Source organism: Typopeltis vanoorti, chromosome 21, assembly GCF_054136105.1.
Source record: "Typopeltis vanoorti isolate ZY-2024b chromosome 21, IOZ_Tvanoo_1.0, whole genome shotgun sequence".
NCBI classification, from domain to species: Eukaryota; Metazoa; Arthropoda; class Arachnida; order Uropygi; family Thelyphonidae; genus Typopeltis; species Typopeltis vanoorti.
In genome coordinates, this window is record NC_143569.1 from 79,049,275 (window position 1) to 79,069,254 (window position 19,980).

The window sequence follows — 19,980 nt, forward strand, 5'->3', positions numbered from 1 at the left end:
ATGTAGGTATCTTCCTGTGTGTGTTGGCTTTCTATAAATGAAAAAAGATAGCAATCCATCTGAAAGGCAGGTGACTAATGTGTCAAGAAATGGTAAACAGTTATTTAATTCTTTTTCTACTGTGAAGTGGATTTTGGGGTGTTTAGGTAGATGACAAATGCATCGAAAGCGTCTTGTCCATTTGGCCCCATGGACAGGATACTTTTGATGCATTTGTCACCTACCTAAACAGCCAACACCCCAAAATCCACTTCACAGTAGAAAAAGAATCAAATAACTGTTTACCATTTCTTGACATCTGCTTTTCAGATGGATTACTATCTTTTTCCATTTATAGAAAGCCAACACACACACAGGAAGATACCTACATAAATAATCGCATCATCTTCATCCAGTTCAATTGACAGTATTGTATTTTATAACACAGAGCCATTTGTTCTAACGATACAGCTCTGTCCACAGAACTCGAATATCTGTGCCATACTTTCTTGGCCAACGGCTACAATCCCTACAAAATAGATAAAACACTACATAGCCCCATTACCCCTCCTTCCCCCTAATACACAAGCACACAACATTACCATTTCTATTCCCTATGTCAGAGGTACATCAGAAAAGATAGCCAAAGTAATGAAACATGGCCTTCGCACTACATTCAAACCTCATGTTAAACTAACAACTCTGATCTGCTCACCTAAGGATAAACTTCACCCTGGAGTGCATGAAGTTTCCTGTGACTTGGCCTACTATGGGCAAACAGGAAGATCATTTAACATCCGCCTGGAAGAACATAAAAAATATATTCGCTACTATCTATACAACTCAGGACTAGCAGCCACGCGTTGGATACCCCATCACACAGGATTAGATGGAAGAAAATGAATGTGCTATTTAAAAGCAGTTATAGATTTGAAAGATCATTTTTTGAGTCAGCCATGGTTGTTAAGAATTCTCCTTACCTAAACAAATATGGTTGCATGCCAAAAATTTGGGAGACTGTTATTGTAAGAACAACTTCCACACAGCTGTAATGGTATTTTTTTTACAACATTAGAGAGCACCAAAATAGGACTTCAGATCTTTTGTTTTTTACAATTATTGTTTCACTTACTCACTGTCACATATACTAGCTGTGTTGTGCTATGATGATGCTGGTTTGAAATTCAGTGAAATATTAGCAGTTAATAAAACATCTTTTGATAAAATTGTTTGGTGTTGTTAATACCGTTAAAAATAAGTAATGAATAACCGTCAACACCTAAGCTTATCTGTTAAATATTCCACTCTTGTTCATCATCTATATGGATCACATTGCGAAGGTAAGTGGCATCAGGCCTGATATTAGAATTGGAGAAGTCAAACTTAGCCTCTTTGCTTTATGCAGATGATGTTGTACTCCTAAAAATCAGCAATAAAAAGACTAAAACTTCAGCTGCATTCTGAATGGAGATCCTATAGAATATTTTTTGGTGAAGATGGTAGGTTAAACCTGGAAATAGACAACAGAATAAGAAAAGCTGATATGGTGGATAGCCAGATGAATAATGTATATGGAATAGGAAAGAAATTAACCAAAACATCAAACTAGCACTATACAAGACAGTGCTCAAACTAGTTTTAAGTTATGGATCTGAGAGTTGGATTAGAAATACCGCACTTAATCAAAGACTAGAGACTACAGATATAAGGGTTTTGAGAAAAATTAAAGAAGTAAACCAATGGTAGAATCTTATTAAAAATGAAGATATTAGAAAGGACCTTGACATTATTAGCATTCAAGAATATGTCAGCAGAGATAATCTAAGGTGGTATGGGCCACTTAAATAGAATGGGTGAGGGATGGTTAGCAAAACAGGTGTTGGATGGCAAAATGACATGAAAGAGACCCTTCATCTTCCTCTGGGTCTCTTTCATGCCATCTTGGCATCTAGGTGGACTGATTCAGTCAGAATGCCTTAGATGCACAATATGTTGGATATGACAATATGGGAGTGCTCACATGTAATAGACTGATTTGGAGGAAAATTATTGATAGGAGATTAATAATAATGTAAACCTAATCATGTGGTACTGTCACTGTAACACGAACACCCCTTGAGGGTAGAAAATGATGATGATGATTGTTTAGTATAAAAGAAGATTTCAAATATTTGTCTATTTGTCAATTTTTTTGCCATGAGATATTGAAATTTATATTAAAATCTTAAAAATAAATAAATAAAAGAGAACAGCAGGCAACACACACACAAAGAAAAGTAAAGTTGGAATGAAACTTATTTTTTGGCACACTAAATAACCATCTTTTATAGTTGGCATAATAGGCATACCCACATGTTCAGGGGATGTAAATAAGTCATATCACTAGTTATTTTTCAAAAACTTTTAAGCTAGCATGATTTATACACAAATAGTGTCTGTGAAAATTAAATATCAGCAAATTTTAGTTTCTTTTATTTTCAAACAAAAACTTCATCATATTAAAAACAAAATATTATTACATTTAACATCAAAAACATAAAAGAAATAAAAACTATTTGACATCAGTCCCCATGCCTTTAAACTTAAAATAAACAAGCAACAACTGGTAATGGGGACATTAATAAATTACTACATATTTATTAGAACAACTTTTAATCAATATTCCCAATATCTCAACAAAGTCAAATTGAAATCATTTCATTTGATGAAACAGAACTAGGTGGCTCTGAAATTTGTAATTCAGTTATATGAATTACTCAGTTAATTGAAGTTTGGAGAATACAGATTTCAGTGTATTAAAAATCCTAAATATCAATATCTGAATCCATATATTAAAATTGTACCTTACAAAACCCAATTACAAACATAAAATAAGCACAATAACATATAACTTACAGGTATCCTTAAACACCTATCAATTAACCCATATTCATTACATCTTTTCAGAGGGTAAGAAAATCTTTCTGGACGCTCTGGATATTCTGGATCCCAGAGACAATAGTGTTCCGTCATGCGTTCATCAAATACAATTCCAGTTCTGCAGAGACATAACCCGATAATAATAAATAAATAAACAAAATAAAATAAAAATTTAGAGGTTAAAAGAATTTAAATTATCATATATTTTATTAAATTTTGTAAAATTAGTTAATTTCAAAAACATCATTGCCATTATAAAAATATTGCAGGAAAACAATTTCTATAAAACTGTCAGACAAGAAAATAAACATCCTTCAAAAAATGCAGAAAATTCCTTATATTCTTTACAATTCCCATGATACATGGGCCTAATAACATTTACAATGAGAAAGAAATTTGTTTACTTCTGCAAGTCAGCTTCTAGGTTGGCTCCATTCAAACACAGATTATGCATATAGCTTGAAAAACTGTGGCAAGATGTCTGCAACAAGTAGGCCTATGTGCCTGAAGGCATGAATCTGCATCCCTTTATCCACAGCTCATCACAGAGCACATTTCCAGTTCGTTGTTTATTGGACAACAATGGGCCAATGTACTCTTTACAGATGAGAGTCGTTTTAGTCTTTCCTCCAATTCTAGACAACACTTGATCTGGCATGAAAGTGGTACGGCTTACCATCAGGAGAATGTTCTTAAACAGGGATATATATGGCAGTGCTGTCATCATGGTGGGTGGGGGAGGCATTATGCTTAATGGACACAACAAGCTACAAGTGCTAGAAAACGGGACTATGACTGGTGAATGATACTGCAAAGAAGTTCTTCAACGTCATGTTCAATTGTTCCGTGGTGCTGCGGGCAAAGCAATCATGCTTATGGAAGACAATGCCACACCATATTGTACACGAGCAGTAGAAATACTTCTAGAGACCAAGGATATTAACTGAATTGAGTGGCCAGCACACTCCCCAGATTCAACCTCAGAGAACACGTTTCGGATGCAATAGGGAGATGTAATGCTACTCAAAATTCCTCATCAAGAGCTTATCCTTGCTCTGAAGGAGAAGTGGACCAGTTTTCCTCAAGAACTACTAAATCACCTGGTGCAAAGCATGGTACGAAGTTGTGAGAGCTGCATCACAGTTCAAGGTGGACATATTCCATACTGAAATGTCTCTCCACATAGTTTTCTGTAAGCATTGTACATTAATTTCCTATGTTCTTAGGAAATTCGTAACTTTTGCCAAAAACATATTGCAATTTAATTTGTACAAAATTTATAACAGATTTTTTGTGCAATTTATTAGTATGCTGGCAATAAATTTATGTCCATATTTGGCTGTAGTCATGAAAATGTTTTCATATATAATAAGTAAAAATGTAGTTTGTCCTTAACTTTTGAACACCAGTGTAAATAGGCATAATAAATTATATTTAGTTTTCTCTTAAAGGTGTGAAGCTGTTCAAGAAAATATCGCATGTCTACTACACATGTCTCCATTAAACAACTAGTAATATATAGTGTAAATAATATCATTAAGAATAATCAGCATATAAGCCTTACTATCAGAACTTTCATTTTCTGTAAATGCTTTGGATGGTTAAGTTTCGTGGGAAAGAGTAAGGTTAGGCGAGGATTCAGAAGATGACAATCCAGTCTCTAGTCAGTAGAATGCTCACTTAAAACAGATTAAAGGTTAGTGGATTACAAGTTAGCACACATTTTTATATAACAAAACCTGTGGTGAATTCATCACTAAAAACACACGTAATAACCACAGTAATGACTATTTAATTCGTAAATATTTCATCCCAAGTATCTTGGGACATCATCAGTACAGTAGTTAAAACAATACTAGGAATAACATACAGTTAGGGCGCATGATTATAATGGAATCTCAATATGCATGCAGTAACGTGTTATTTAAACTACTGTACTGATGATGTCCCAAGATACTTGGGATGAAATATTTACAAATTAAACAGTCATTACTGTGGTTATTAGGTGTGCTTTTAGTGAAGTTAGCACACAGGTGCAAAAGAAGGAAAAGTGACATTGTTTACTAAAGAAATTTTATAGGACAGATACCTGGTGATACTAGAAGAATGATATACCTAATGATTTGAGCAAGAGAATTGTGGTTTCAATATATAAAGGAGGTTTATGTTTCAGTAAGGAAATACCATGAGTAGACATATTACTTAAAATTATAATAATTATAATATAATTTATTCAGATAAAAGAACACAAATTGTATATTCAATACCTTGAACCTAAACAGTCTAGACTTGCAGAGCATGCCATCAACACTAGACATAGAGTTCACTGGAACAAGACAAGTCCACAAAGTCGGTTCCTCATGGAACGGCTTTATAAAGAAACATGTGAAACTTTACTTCACTCTTCCAACTTAAAACAGATCTGATGGCCTATGTCTATCTCCTTTGTGGGAGATAGTACTTTTTAAAACAGCTAAAAAGATAAAGTAAAAATGTATCTATTCCTAACTGAAAATGAAATCTTATTCTATAAGAAGAAGAATGCATCTGATGAAAGCCAACAAACTAGTATCATATGTGGGAAATCTACATGTTCTAGTGATGGGTTTCCTGAACCGCTGTCAAAAAGAAGAAGAAAAAAAAAACATCTGATGAAGTTCGAATTTTCACAGATGTAATGAATAATTCAGATGATGATTTCAATAGAGTATTGCATATACAGAGCAATTCTTCATCTGACAAGGAAGATATTTTACAAAGTAAGGTTTCTGAATTTTCAGTTTCAAACTAATAGAATCTGATAGGTAATGTGGCAGTACTGGTTCCGGACTACAGTAGAGAAGATGAACTACTTTTATCACTTGATTCCGAAAATACATGTACCACTTGATGCAGAAAAAAGTGAATTCCAAGAACTTATTAACTTTTAACTTATTAAGAACAAAATTATTTATGCATATATTATACTACTATGTAAAAAAAAAAAAAAACACTGATCATTAGTAAATAAAAGAATTATCAAAAAATAAAGTGAAATATATAAAAAAGAAAGAAATACACATAATAAACACAATAAATAAATGTACAAGATGATTTTGCTCCTCCTTCAGTCCACATGTATTCCTGCCACACCCACATGAATCACTTAATCAGCATTATTAGATCATAGGATAAGCCCCTCCCTATAGTTATTTACTGAGCTAGAAATGTATACAGTCACTGTTTCTTATTGTTTAGTGATTTATATTTTGCAAACAAATCCCCTTCCATCTATTCATAAGTTGTTTTTTTTTTAATTATGCCCATCATGCAAAAAAAAATAAATGCAAATATGAAAGTCTAGAGTTTATAGGAGCATATATTCTTCACTCCACCCCCAGATACATATAAAACAAGTACACAAATAATATCACAGATATAAATTATCATAATCCATTTTACGGTACTGAAAGTCTTTTTATTCATGCCTATTCTTTCTCTTTCTTATATTTGCTGTTCTTTATGTATTTTAGTAAATCAAGTATAGTAACTAATAATCAAATATATCATTTTCTCTTTAATTATTATTTTTTAATATATTCTGAAAAGAACTCCCCCCTCCCCCGCACTATGCAAAACGAGTTACAATCTAAGAAACCGTGCTTTGCCAGATGATTAGGTTTGCAGTGAGAAAGCTATGATTGCCCTGACATGAACGTGTTAAAAAAAGCTTTGACTATAAAATCCTCTTACTCAACCTTTCTTGATCTAAACTTCCATTACTAGAAAGTACACTTCCCAAATATTTGAAGTTTTCACTACTCTTCAAGACTTGGCCTTTGATTCTAACACCATTAACTTGCACATTTTCTCTGACCCATAGCTCTGTCACTCTGTTGCATTTTCTTTTTTTTTTTTTTTTTTTTTTTTTCAGTTTTTTCCTCTGGTGGTGCTTTCTGAATGTGCACAAACTGCCACATCAGTTGCTGGCAAAAAGCTGTTTCTCCTCTCTGGTCATTAATCATACCTCGGACACTATTCATCACCACAGTGAACATCATTTGAAATAAGATGCTTTCTTTTTTGCAGTCCATTATTAAGTGTAAACTATTCTGAATTACCAAATATAATCTTACATGTAACATATATCTTATTGATCAGAACTAATTCTTCTTTTCCTACACCTGTCTTTTACAAATTTTCCCAGTCTTTTTCCTGTTGAATCTAGTCAGAAGTTTTTTCAGATCACAGAGTACCATGAATAGGCTTTTCCTAATTCCTAGTGTCTTTCCATCATTTCCTTTAGTACATAATTCAAATCAACAATCAACTATTTTTTAAAACCAAACTGATCTTTTCACAGACCTTCATTTCTGTTTTATCCCTTATTCTTACCATTTTCCTTTCATGGATCTTTGCACAGTGACACAAGAATGTTATTCCTCTATAGGAATTACACTCCCTTCTTGAACCTCCTTTATTACTTAAAATTATAATAATGGAATTAACTCATGTAAAATATTATTTATTTGTAGAATTTTCGCCTGAGGTATCATAGGCATCTTCAGTACATGCAAAAAGGCTAATTAAACAATAACTGACAATCCCAAAGGGCACCATCTAAGTAGCTCATGTAAGATAACTAAAAAAAGTAACTCATGTAAGATAACTTTGGACATGTATACTGTCCAAAGACCAGAAACAACTGACCCTCCACAATGACCATATATTGCAGACACAAGAAAAACATAGTTTTATTGTATCACTGAATAAGGTACAGAGATATTTGCAGTCTGTGTAATAAATTTGTTAACAAATTTATTACACAGTTCTGAGTATGGAGGACATTGTACTCATGAGCATTTCAATCTTGGTTAAAAATTGCTGAATGAACTGACGTCTGTATGCGAACATATGTTATCAAGATGAGGCTTTCTGCATATCTTTTCCCAATGTTTGAAAGCTCGGATATATTTGTGCAAAATGCATTCACAATAAATAAATAAAGACAACACAGTCTTGGAATCTAGCTACAAATCTTACATACATTCCATTACTTTTATTTTATTTATTTTTTTTTTTATCATGAGAATGATAGGTGGTTCTATGATGACTTATACCTTGTTTTGTAATCCTATTGATGAAATCCATACCTTGTCATGTAATATTTCCTTAAACGATTTTTCTTGTTACATACATGCCCTAACCACAAGATGTCAAAATATTTTTTTTAAGCTGAGCTTGTAAAATCTCACTTTTAAAAATAAATAAAGAAATAAAAAAGTGAATGCATAAAAAAAAATCTTAAGCATACATTGTGTTCACATTTGCAATTAAAATTGAGTTCCAAATGAAATTTAAATATCCCATATAAGAAAATAGTCAATCATTTTGAACAAACTTTATCCCACAGTTTGACCTTTCTTAACATTTATGATTATCCAGAGCAGAGTTTAAATCACATTTGAATGAGGAACTTTTCATCGACTTTAAATTAACAAAACTGAATGAATTTTAGTAAATTCAATTCATACAATTTCAGCATATCATATCAGTTTCATTAGCCATTTTGTGAAATTTAAAGCAAAACTGAATACAAGCATGTCCACACTTTCATACATTGTAAAAACTCTCCAAAAAGTTTAGCTCTATTGGTTCACGACAGAAGACTGACAATACAGCAACAACAAAAAAACCTGCACCTTAATTTTCCTGAATGTCTAATGAAATGTTCTGCATCGCCATAAATAATAAGCACTAAGTAATACCAAATATGTCAAATCTTGGTACGTTTTGAAAAAATTCATATGATCTTTCATTAGATCCATTAAATGTTTGTTTTTGTTGTTGTTTTTCCTGTAAAGAAAGTTTATTAATAAATAAATTATTATGGAAAAATAATCAGGCAAAGCACATACCTTTTTTTCTGCAAGTCATGTGAAGTATCTTTTATTGTCTACAAAACAGAATGATTATTATTAGCATCAGATCAACATTTTTTAAAAAACTATATATATACTTTTGAAAGGTTTAGTAAAATGCATGGTATTGTGAGTTGGACTTGGATTACCAATGATACTATATCAGGTTTGATCAGGACTTTTCATCAGTATAAGTCAGTGAGCTTACTATAGAAGCAGAGGTTGGCTACGCGCGCGCGTGTGTGTGTGTGTGTGTGTGTGTGTGTGTGTGTGTGTGTGTGTGTGTGTGTGTGTGTGTGTGTGGAGGGGGGTTCACGTCAGGAATCTAGCTACATAACCAGAACTCCACACGGCATATAAAGAATGTGAAGAGTTGATCAAAGTTTCTCATCCAACTTTCAATCCGAAACTTCCTATGATGTAAACTATTGAAAGATACCTGGATGCTGAAAATGAGGATGATCTGACAATTTAGGCTTTCTGACCAAACAGTAACACAAATTACATATATATTACAATGGTAAAACAACTTGACAAAGATTGCTAGCCAATTGAAAAACTCGCAATAATATCTTGCAGAAATTGGCAAGCTCTTTTTAGGGCATAAATGCCAGTACATTACAGATAACAGCTTTGACATTAGTGTATCTCACAGCAGAATACTGTTCCACACTGTTAAGTGTTCATGCTGCACTGATTGATGTCCATCTCAGCAAAGCCAGAAGATTTATCACTGGAGCAATAAAATCAACACCAATTTACTGGCTTCCAATAGTTAGTAATATTGCTTCTCCTCATTACAGAGGAAAGCCTCTGTAATGAGGAGAAGTAACTGAAAGCCTGAAAGCTGATGCAACTGTTCTCAATTATTTTATTCAATGGAATAAAATAATTGAGAACAGTTACTTGCCCACAGATGAAGATATCTCCCACACAGTTATTCAGAGAATGAAATCTAGACAATCTGCCTGAAGAAATGCTATGCAAATGTTTGCGCAGCATTTCTTCTGGCAGACTGTCTAGATTTCACCATAACTGCATAGAAAATATAGAGGCAGAAATTTACATGTTACTATTCCTAATCCAACTGCCAGAATGAAAAGTTTTGCCCCCCCCCCCCCTCCAGACATCTATGGTCTAAACTTAAAGCAGATCAGAACGGGTTATAAGGAGGAGGTAAACAGATGCTGCACAAATGGACTGCTCTCCATAATGTGATTGTGGCAATGTAACCCACCTGTGTTCTCTTATCGTGGAACTTATATGGAGAGTTTTGATCTTACACCTGAAGCTTTATTATGGATTCAGAATTTAACTGTTAAACTATGATGCCTTTTCTGTTAATAGTTCTTCTGCTTGCTTATTCTCTTATTGCTTTCTATATGTACATAATTCACTAAATAAACAAACAATACTGTTTTTGTCAGAGAAGCAGAGCAAAAAGTGAAAACTTCGTTACTGGAACTTCATGATAAATGAAGACAAAAGTTATCAATGTATAAAGCATGGAAAGAAGTGGGGCATTAGTTCCCACCTCTTTCCATGTTTCTGTAATTCTGCTATTTTATTATTATTACATAACACCTCCAGGGAGTCCAAAGACTCATCGAGGAAGGGCACCTACTCTAGAACTCTCCGTCTCCACCAAATGCAACTACCTTCATCATCTACACCTATGCCATCTACCACCGACCACCACCACTAGTATTTTCACAGACAATCACAAACATCCATGCCATGGCAGAATTCGAACCCACAGCCTTTTGGCTGGAGAGTAGATATGCTAACCACTCAGCCAGCCAGGCTGTCAGAATAAGCAGAATTACATTTTTACTATTAAGAAGAATTACAATTTTAATAAACATATTATTAAAACAGCTGAGATTCTGCTAAATAATAAACAGATGATGGTCTATTCATCTGTTTATTAACTGTTAAACAGTGAATAAGGAAGGAGATGTTAGAATATTCAACATTAAACATGATGGTAATTTCTTCAATGTGAGACAGTTTCAATTTTCTGCCTATTATTATTATTCTCCAGAGAGCCAAGCACTCATCAAGGAAGGCCACATATTAACTGCACCAGCTGTTATACCTATTCTTGAACTCATTCACACTACCTGCACTAACCACCTCCAATGGTAATCCATTCCAATCACGCACCACTCGGTGAAAGAAAAATTGAGCTTCATCCCCTTCCTGATGGTGATCATTCTCTACAGTCCACAAAAATTCTCAATCTGCCTTCATAATCTGTATTTTTATTATTATTAAACAAGACCTCATGGAGTCAAAGACTCATCTAGGAGTCAAAGACTCATCTAGGATTCCACAATCCCAATGTCATCTTTAACACTCTCCTCTGCACACTCTCTCTCTCTCTCGCTCTCTCTCTCTCTCTCTCCACTTACCAGAATTACCATGGAAACCAGAAAACCAAACCTGCATACAATAGTCCTAATGAGATCTTATTGAGGCCTTGTAAAGAGACAAAATGACTTCCTTATCTTTACATGTTAAGGTTTGTTTCAGCAATGCAATTATCCTCAGAGTTGTATTTGCAACCTTCCCTCTATGGCCCTTGACTTCAACTTTGATCAGTTTCCTCTAGCATAATCTCACCAATATAATATGACATTGGATATCTAATCACACCAAAGTGCATAACTTTACATTTACTAACACTGAACTGACAGCTATTCTCATATGCCCACAATTCCAGCCTATTGAAATCATTCTGCAACCAATTCCTGATTATCCAGCTATCTTTGCATCATCAACAAATAGCTGTATGTCTCTTGTCAAATCCTTCTCAATGTCATCAACGTACAGGCTGAATAACAATGGACAATGACTGATACTTCTGGTACACCAATGGTTACCTTAAATTTTGCAGACTCGGATCCAATATATACCAATTTTTTAATATCTGTCAGTCAGCTAACCTCTTATCCACACCAATATTTTATAATTCAATCCCACATTCTCCAATTTATTCAACAATCTTACATACTGGCTAAACAAAAGGTAAAACAAAATCTAAAAGTATCATGGTGTATCCATTCCCTTGTCTAACTAACAATCTATAATAATGTTACTGTTGAGTTACAACAATAACATTATCATAGAATGTTAGTAAGTTGCTCAAACATGATCCTTAGTAAATCCAAACCGTTCATTGCAAAATATAGATTCTCTGTCCACACACAAACTTTTCTAAAATCTTCATTACCAATCCAGAGATACTGACAGGCCAATAGTTCATAATCAGTCTTGGCACTGACAGTTCAAAAGTGCAATTAAGATAGAAAAAAAATAAATAAATAAAAATGATTCTGATGGAGACTCCAACTACAAAAAAAGGAAATGAATCACAAAAACTAGAGAAATGTGTTTGGAAAAATATTAATAATATTGGGGGAAACCTTCTGGATATCTGTAAGCAGTAATATTGTACTTACTCTGTCTCAACATAAATTCATGTGGTGAGATATTTCTCCAATTCTTTCGTATTAGTCAAATATACAAAAGTTTATAGTATAAAATCATTAACACACTAAAATTTGGGAATAATAAAAAAAAGTAATCAATAATGAACAGGGGATGCTTAAGGGTCAAAGCTATATAATTGAGAGGAGACCTCCACATAACCTTTAAAGGAATGCAGAGAACCGATCAGGCTTCTGGCCTAATGTCCAATCTTCACTCTCTCATGGTGCACCCTGTTAGGTATCTACCTGGATACTGAACGAACGAGAATGGGCTGGCAATTTGGGATTTTGCCGACCAAATTGCATTCTTATTGGCTTAAACCAAAATAAAAAATGATGGTACAACATGACAAAATTTCATGATGGCTGGGGCATTGCCCAGTTAAACAAGCCCCCCCCCCCCACACACACACACAACCTGTTGTTTTCACCAGGGAACCAGGCAAACAGCAAATAGTCAGCTACTGGAACAAGTCCTAAAACAATTTTTCATGTAGTACTATCATATCCTGTACCCCCCCCCTCCCTTGAGGGTATATATCAGGAATTTGATGATGATGATGAACAGCTTCAGAGGAGAGTGAATTAAAATTTTATTCAGTGGTTAAGTAGATCAAATGTTACTGGAGAAAGTTTTCAATCAAGAATGAAAGGAATCATTCTCTGCAGTCCACAAAAATTCTCAATCTGCCTTCATAATCTGTATTATTCCACAATCCCAATGTCATCTTTTGCACTCTCTCCACTTACCAGAATTACCATGGAAACCAGAAAACCAAACCTGCATACACTAGTCCTAGTGAGATCTTATTGAGGCCTTGTAAAGAGACAAAATGACTTCCTTATCTTTACATGTTAAGGTTTGTTTCAGCACTGCAATTATCCTCACAGTTGTATTTGCAACCTTCCCTCTTCCCTCCAACAAGCGGAATGAATCACAAAATCTGAAGAAAACATGCACAGACCATTTGGAAAATTTATATGCAAGAATAGACAAATAAGAACTCTGGAATGAATCTAATAAATTTAAAAATTGTTTCTTTAAATGGAAATGATATGCAGGCAGCAATCACTTTAGAGAAGTAATATTGAAATTTAGACTAGGCTGGTTTTTAAATCTGCTGGTGATTTAAATTGATCATGGCAGTCAGATCTAGTGGCCCATGCTACATGATACCTTGCACAGAATGAAATGAAAAAATAAATAAATAAATACTACGGTTCACTGCAACAAAACAAACTTGAAAGACTTTTTTTTAGAATCAGTAGCAGATTTAAAAAACCAAACCTAATCTAAATTAATACAATTGTTTTATAGATATGGAAAACTTTAATTCTCAGGCCTCCCACCCATCAGTTATGGCTAGCCAACAGCACCCATAGAGGGCACTTCTCACAGGATCTCAGGCTTCCAGTCTAACTTTTTCCCCTTATTGTTCTGTGAATGCTTTTACAATTTTAAGACTGTATCCCTGATGATGTCTCTGTGACAGAGACAAAATATAGAGTCTATTAAACTTGTGCTTAATTATTTCTCTGTGGTGTAATCATTCCATTAAACCTAATTATGAGCAGAAGCAACAGATCACAGAAATGAAGAATAGTACTTCAGAGAGCATCTCACTTGGTTCTAGTGCCATAGGCTATAATGTTTGGTATGTTCAGAGAGGGGAGAGAAAGAGAGGGAAGTGTTCTGTGAAAGAGGAAGCTAGCAAAAGACTGTGATCTGAGCTGCCGAGAGGAGAGGTGACCTCTATGGTGTATCTGGAAGAAGAACTGGTTAAAAAAAAGATCAAGGCTATTGGGAAAGTGGAGAGGGTTATCAGAAATTCATGTAGATGTAAAATTTGTATTAGATCACTGCTTATAGCAAAAATTTCTGTATAATGTCCAGCTTGATGGATAGGGTTTGAAAAGGGGAGCCTGTTGGAGTTGTGAACACGAAGGTCTCCAAAGATGACTTCATTATTTGGATATATAGATTGTAGATAGTCGAAATTCACAGAGAAGAAAATGAGGAGATCAGAGTGGTTTGGGGAATTTGGGAAGTAAATGCAGCAAATGAATGCTCTAAATGAGGCAAGGAAACCTTGTCTAATTTAATCAGACAGAGGAGGAGGTCAGAAGCAGTAAACTCTAAATTTGGCATTCTGTAGCAGGCAATATTAGATCCCACAAAGGCACAGGTGCCACCCTTGTGATGATTGTAATTTGAACATTGAAGATGGACTGTGGTAGCTGCAATTTGGGTTTCTGTCAAGATAACGTCTGATCTAAATGTCTGTAAGTGGTGATGAATATCATTTATGTTTAAATTTATGTCACAAATGTTTTAAAGTGGATGTGAACGGTGGTTTTTTTTTATTTTTTTTATATAGATTCTGTTATGTTTGGAATATTGTGTATGGTTTGATTTGTTTGAATGAATTCGTTTTTGAGTGGGATTTATTTTGATTATAATATCACTGTTTCATTTTTGGTTTATTGCTGAATGAAAGGAAATAATGAGGTCATGCAATGAGAAGAGATAAGTCTCTTGAACATGACACTCATACATGCCATAACATGTCCTCAACAGTGCCTCCCATTTTCCACCACTTGGTCTTGTTCTCCATGTACGACCTGCCAGAGCATGTGGCATTGAGAATACGTACCAGCTGACCAGGAAACTTCTGATTTGTTGCTACTAACAGGTTCAAGCCTGTATACTATGTATATATGAAAATACATTAAATGGTATTAAAATTATATTAAAATATGATATAAGCAGCAGCAGCAGCAAGAAGACATTTGTCCAGTAGCAGACTGAAGAAAGCTATTGATGATGATTGTGTGTGTATGTGTGTGTGTGCACACGCGCGCGCGCATGCATGCGTGCATGCGAGATAGGTTCCAAAAGTTTTCGGCCTAACATATAAAATTCTTGCCAATTTTAAAATGCTGTGAATGATAGATAGCACCATCTATGCGGAGCCTAGTGTACCAGTTTCAACTTTTTACCTACACTATTCAGTTGGAGGCACTCATTTGACTAACATGTGACATGCTAAGTGCTGTAATGTTAAAAATTGAGTACCGTGCTATGATAATGTTTTTCACCAAAGAAGGGCTTTCTCCAAGTACTATCAAACAGCAATTGGATGGTGTTTATGAGGAAGCTTCTCCTTCATATTCCATTGTGAAGAAATGGGCTAAACAGTTTCGTCTAGGAAGAGAGATCAACGAAGATAATCCTCATGATGGCAGACCTATGAAAGTGATGACTAAGGAAAATGTCTCTCTTGTTGAGGAAGAACTGCTCAATGACAGATGGTTCAAACTCAAAGAAATCTTAGCAAGGTTGAGGCTTTCTATAACAACTGTCTTTTGCATCATTCAAGAAAAGCTTCACATGACGAAAGTCAATGCAAGGTGGGTGCTCCAACTTCTCTTTAATTAGAGTTTTGTCAAGGAAATCAGAGAGAAGTGCTAAAATCCATTGTCACCAGGGATGAAACCATAGTACTTTATTATGATCTTCTTTTGAAGACTGGAAAAAGTGTTGCTGAGTGAAGTGAGAGTGGATGTGCAAAATCAGGGAAACTAGAATTATTAAGGAGGGGAGGAAATGGATATGCAGATGAGGCAGTTGAGTGTAAGAATGTTTATAATGTGCCCGAGCCTGTACGAAGGACAAGAAATCAGAATGGAATAGTTAGTATAACGCATCAAGATAGGGGTGGGACAAATGGACCTCTGCATTTCATGTATGCTAATGCCAGGAGTATTAGGAACAAGAAGGAAGAATTTTTGGCCTTGGTTGGCTCTTCCTGGCCACAGGTTATTGGCATTAGTGAAACATGGCTGACAAAAGATGATATAGTTAGTGAGATAGAATGTGTAGGGTATAGTGTGTTCAGGAGGGACAGAGAGAATAAAATGGGGGGGAAGGAGTGTTATTGATGATAGCTTAGGTTAGGTTAGGTTAGAACTGCAACCAAGAAGAACAGAAGTTGTATTGCAGGATAGTGAAAGGAGCTCATTTAAGGCTATTTGGTGTGAGATTGAGACTAATGGAACAAATTTACAGTTGGGTGCTGCTATAGACCATGTGATGGAATAGATGGTGGAGATAGTATGCATAGACAAATTGATGAAATGAGTGGAAGGAGGGTAATTATTATGGGGGATTTCAACTATAGTAACATTGATTGGAAGGAGGAGAGAACACATGTGAGGAAGGAACTGGATTTTATTCAGTTTCTGATAGATAACTATCTAAGACAGCATGTAATGGAAAATACTAGGGGTTCGAGGGTGCTTAACCTAGTAATAGCATCTGAGAATCTGACTGTAATGAATATTACCATGTTGCCACCTATTGGTGAGAGTGATCATAGGATCTTGACCTGGGAGGTGGCTATATGTGTGAAATTTTCGGTTAAGACAGGGTACATGTGGAATTACCGTGCTGGCAAGTATGACAAGCTTAGGAGATTGATTGGTTCAGTGCCATGGCATGTAAAACTGCAAGGGCTGGATGTTGATAGGGCATGGGAAGTGGTCAAGGAGTATTTGAGTAAATCAAGCAGGGGTTAAATGGATGAATAACACCATTAAACTTGAGTTGCAAAAAAAGAAACAACTGTGGAAGGAATTTAAGGAGAAAGGCGACCTACAGGCACATGAACGGTATAAAGCACAAGCCAGAAAGGTAACGAGTGTGGTGAGAAAGGCGAAAACGGATCATGAAAGGAAATTAGCCATGCAAGCTAAAGAGAATCCCAAACAGTTCTTTCAATATGCTGCTAGTAAAAGAAAAACTGTACATGGCAGAATGATTTTAAGGAACGCTGATGGTAGGGAGGTCACTGAATCAGTCGATATAGTGGAATTACTGAGTGAGCACTTTGCAAGAGTATATCATCCAGGTGGTGACATTGCAGGAATGAATCAATCATAGCTTATACGGGAATTGTGGTGAATGAAGTGGAAGTGAGTAGTCTATTACAAAACCTTAATGTGAATACATCTGTGGGATTGGATGGTATATCAGCACGAGTCTTACATGAAGCAGCTAAAGAATTGTCAGTGCCCGTGACCTTATTGTTTAATCTGAGTCTCGGGTCTGGTTTAGTCCTGAAGGGGTGGAAAGAGGGGAAAATAGTTCCACTGCATAAAGGAGGCTCCAAGACTACTGTTGCAAATTACCGACTAATCAGCATATCAGAAGTCGTTGTCAAGGTCTTGGAGAAAGTAGTCAAGGGTAAAATACAGGAATGGATTAATGAAAATGAGATACTGTATGGGGGACAGCATGGTTTTGTGAAGGGTGGATCATGCCTCAGTAACTTACTCAGGTTTTATAACACAGTAATGGCTGAACTGGATAAGGGTAATGGGTTTGCAGTGATACTGCTGGACTTGGCTAAGACCTTTGACAGGATACCACATGGAAGTCTAATCTGTAAACTGCAACATATGGGAATGGATATAGGATTGGTGAGATGGATAGGAGGGTGGTTGATGGAGAGATACCAGAGAGTAGTTTACTCAGGAGCAGAGTCCAAAAGACAGCCTGTGACAATGGTGTGCCGCAGGGTTCTGTTCTTGGACCACTGCTGTTTAATTTGTTCATTAACGATATAGGGAAGGATCTGAGAGGAATGGTTCATTTGTTCACTGATGATGATAAGTTGGGTAGGGCAATAGTGAATGCAGATGTCAAAATTTTGCAGAATGATTTGGATAGACTGGAGGTATGGGCTAAGGAGAATGGATGTCAATTTAATGTGGCAAAATGTAAGGTTATGCATTTTGGGGTGAAAAGATTAGCAGCAGTATATCACATTGGTGGAACTGTACTCCAGGAGATTGATGAGGCCAGGGACTTGGGAGTGTTGGTGGATAGGGAGTTGAAGTTTAGGGGGCACATCGCAAAAGTGGCTAAATCAGCTCATCAAATCACTTGGATGCTGAAGAATACTTTGACGAGCAAAGATAAGCAAGTTATTGTTCCTCTACATCGAGCCTTGATAAGACCCCATCTTGATTACTGTGCCCAGATATGGTCACCTAGGTTTCTTCTTGATGGGGAGGAGATGGAGAGGATCCAGAGGAGAGTGACCAAGATGATAGCAGGTCTATGGAATGAACCTTATGAAAACAGGTTGAAGATTTGTGGGTTGCAGAAATTGGTTGATAGGCTGAAAAGGGGAGATATAATTGAGACATTCAAATTGCTGAAGGGTTTCTATAAGATTAATTCAGAAGATATTTTTGAGAATGGTACTGGTGGTGGGAGGACTAGGGGACATCCATGGAAGCTGGACAAGAGTGTGGTTAGTAAGGGTGTTAGAGCTGGATTTTTTACTTTTAGAGTGGTGAATGAGTGGAATAAGTTGCCAGAGTCTGTTGTGGGTGCTATGACAGTGAATGAGTTCGAGGCAAAGTATGATAGATACTGTGTGAATGTCGAATAGTTGTGATGGACATGATGTTTAGGGCCTCCCTCGATGAGTCTAAGGACTTCTTGGAGTCGCCCGTAATAATAATAATAATAAAAAGGAATCCATGGAGTGGCGCAAACCAAGTGAAGCATTGTCGAGAAAAGCCAAGGTCACTCAGTCCAACACGCAGATCATGGCAACAATCTTTTGGGATTGGCAGGATTCTCTTGATTGACTTCAAAGAAAGAAATGCAGAATATTATGTTTCACTAGTCCCATTTTCTTCCAGAACATTCATGGATTATATGATTGATTATAGTTGTAGGAGGTTGGAACTTATATATAAATAATTAAGTAAAATGAGTTATTTCAGCATTTCTTTGGTTCAATCCAGAAAAATAATAATTTCCTAAGTAATTACTTTTTCTGATTTCTGTGCATATTATATGGCCGTATTTAAAAATCATATTAAAATTCAAATTATCCATGTCTCACTCTAGTATTTGTCGATGATAATCTAATCTCACCATTGAGTGTAAACCCACATACATGGTGGCATGAAGCATAGCTATTGTTCATTTGACATTTATGCTTTCGTACTTAAAATTACATTAATTGATAAATTAAAGTATTCAAAGTTATCCTGCAATTAATTACATTGGACTAATTAAGACAAGTACTGATGCATTATGCATTCTTAAAACTTTCATACACCAATAAAAAGGCAATCATATTATTATTATTATTATTACATAACCCCTCCAAGGAGTTCAAAGACTCATTGAGGGGGGGCACCTACTCTACAACTCAGTCTCCACCATGCAAATCCACCAACTACAATGAACTCCAACTACCATCATCATCATCTACCACCACCATCCACCACCAGTATTTTCACAGACAATCAAAAACATCCATGCCCCGGCAGGATTTGAACCCGCAGCCTTTTGGCTGGAGAGCAGATACTCTAACTACTCTGCAAACCAGGTCTGGGTTGCATAAGCCACAACACACCACACCCAGCCTAAATGGGCATGCAATGCCAATGATATATATATATATACACAATGAGAAAATGTAGAATTGGTAGTGAATCTGAACATTACGTTTAATCTAAGTCTTTGCCTCCAATTGCGCATACGTGCTCGGCCATACCCAACATTTGCAGAGAAGGAACAACAGTATCTTCAAAGAGAACTGAAGAAAAACATTAAAATGGAGACACCAGTTTGATCATTGAATACAAGCAAGTTAAATTGG

At 35.6% G+C, this 19,980-nt stretch overlaps 1 protein-coding gene across 3 annotated transcripts in view; it reads right to left on the reverse strand.

Moving 5' to 3' along the window:
* The window catches only part of LOC150095019 (protein deacetylase HDAC6-like), a 694,680-nt gene that overhangs the window by 632,248 nt on the left and 42,452 nt on the right, over positions 1 to 19,980 (reverse strand). For all 3 annotated transcript variants that reach the window (XM_090411706.1, XM_090411707.1, XM_090411705.1), the window contains exons 3-4: positions 8,796 to 8,833; positions 2,875 to 3,016 (exon numbers count right to left, since the gene is read on the reverse strand). In XM_090411706.1, the coding sequence (XP_090267832.1) occupies positions 2,875 to 3,016; positions 8,796 to 8,833 (180 nt within the window). The remainder of the gene's footprint in view (positions 1 to 2,874; positions 3,017 to 8,795; positions 8,834 to 19,980) is intronic.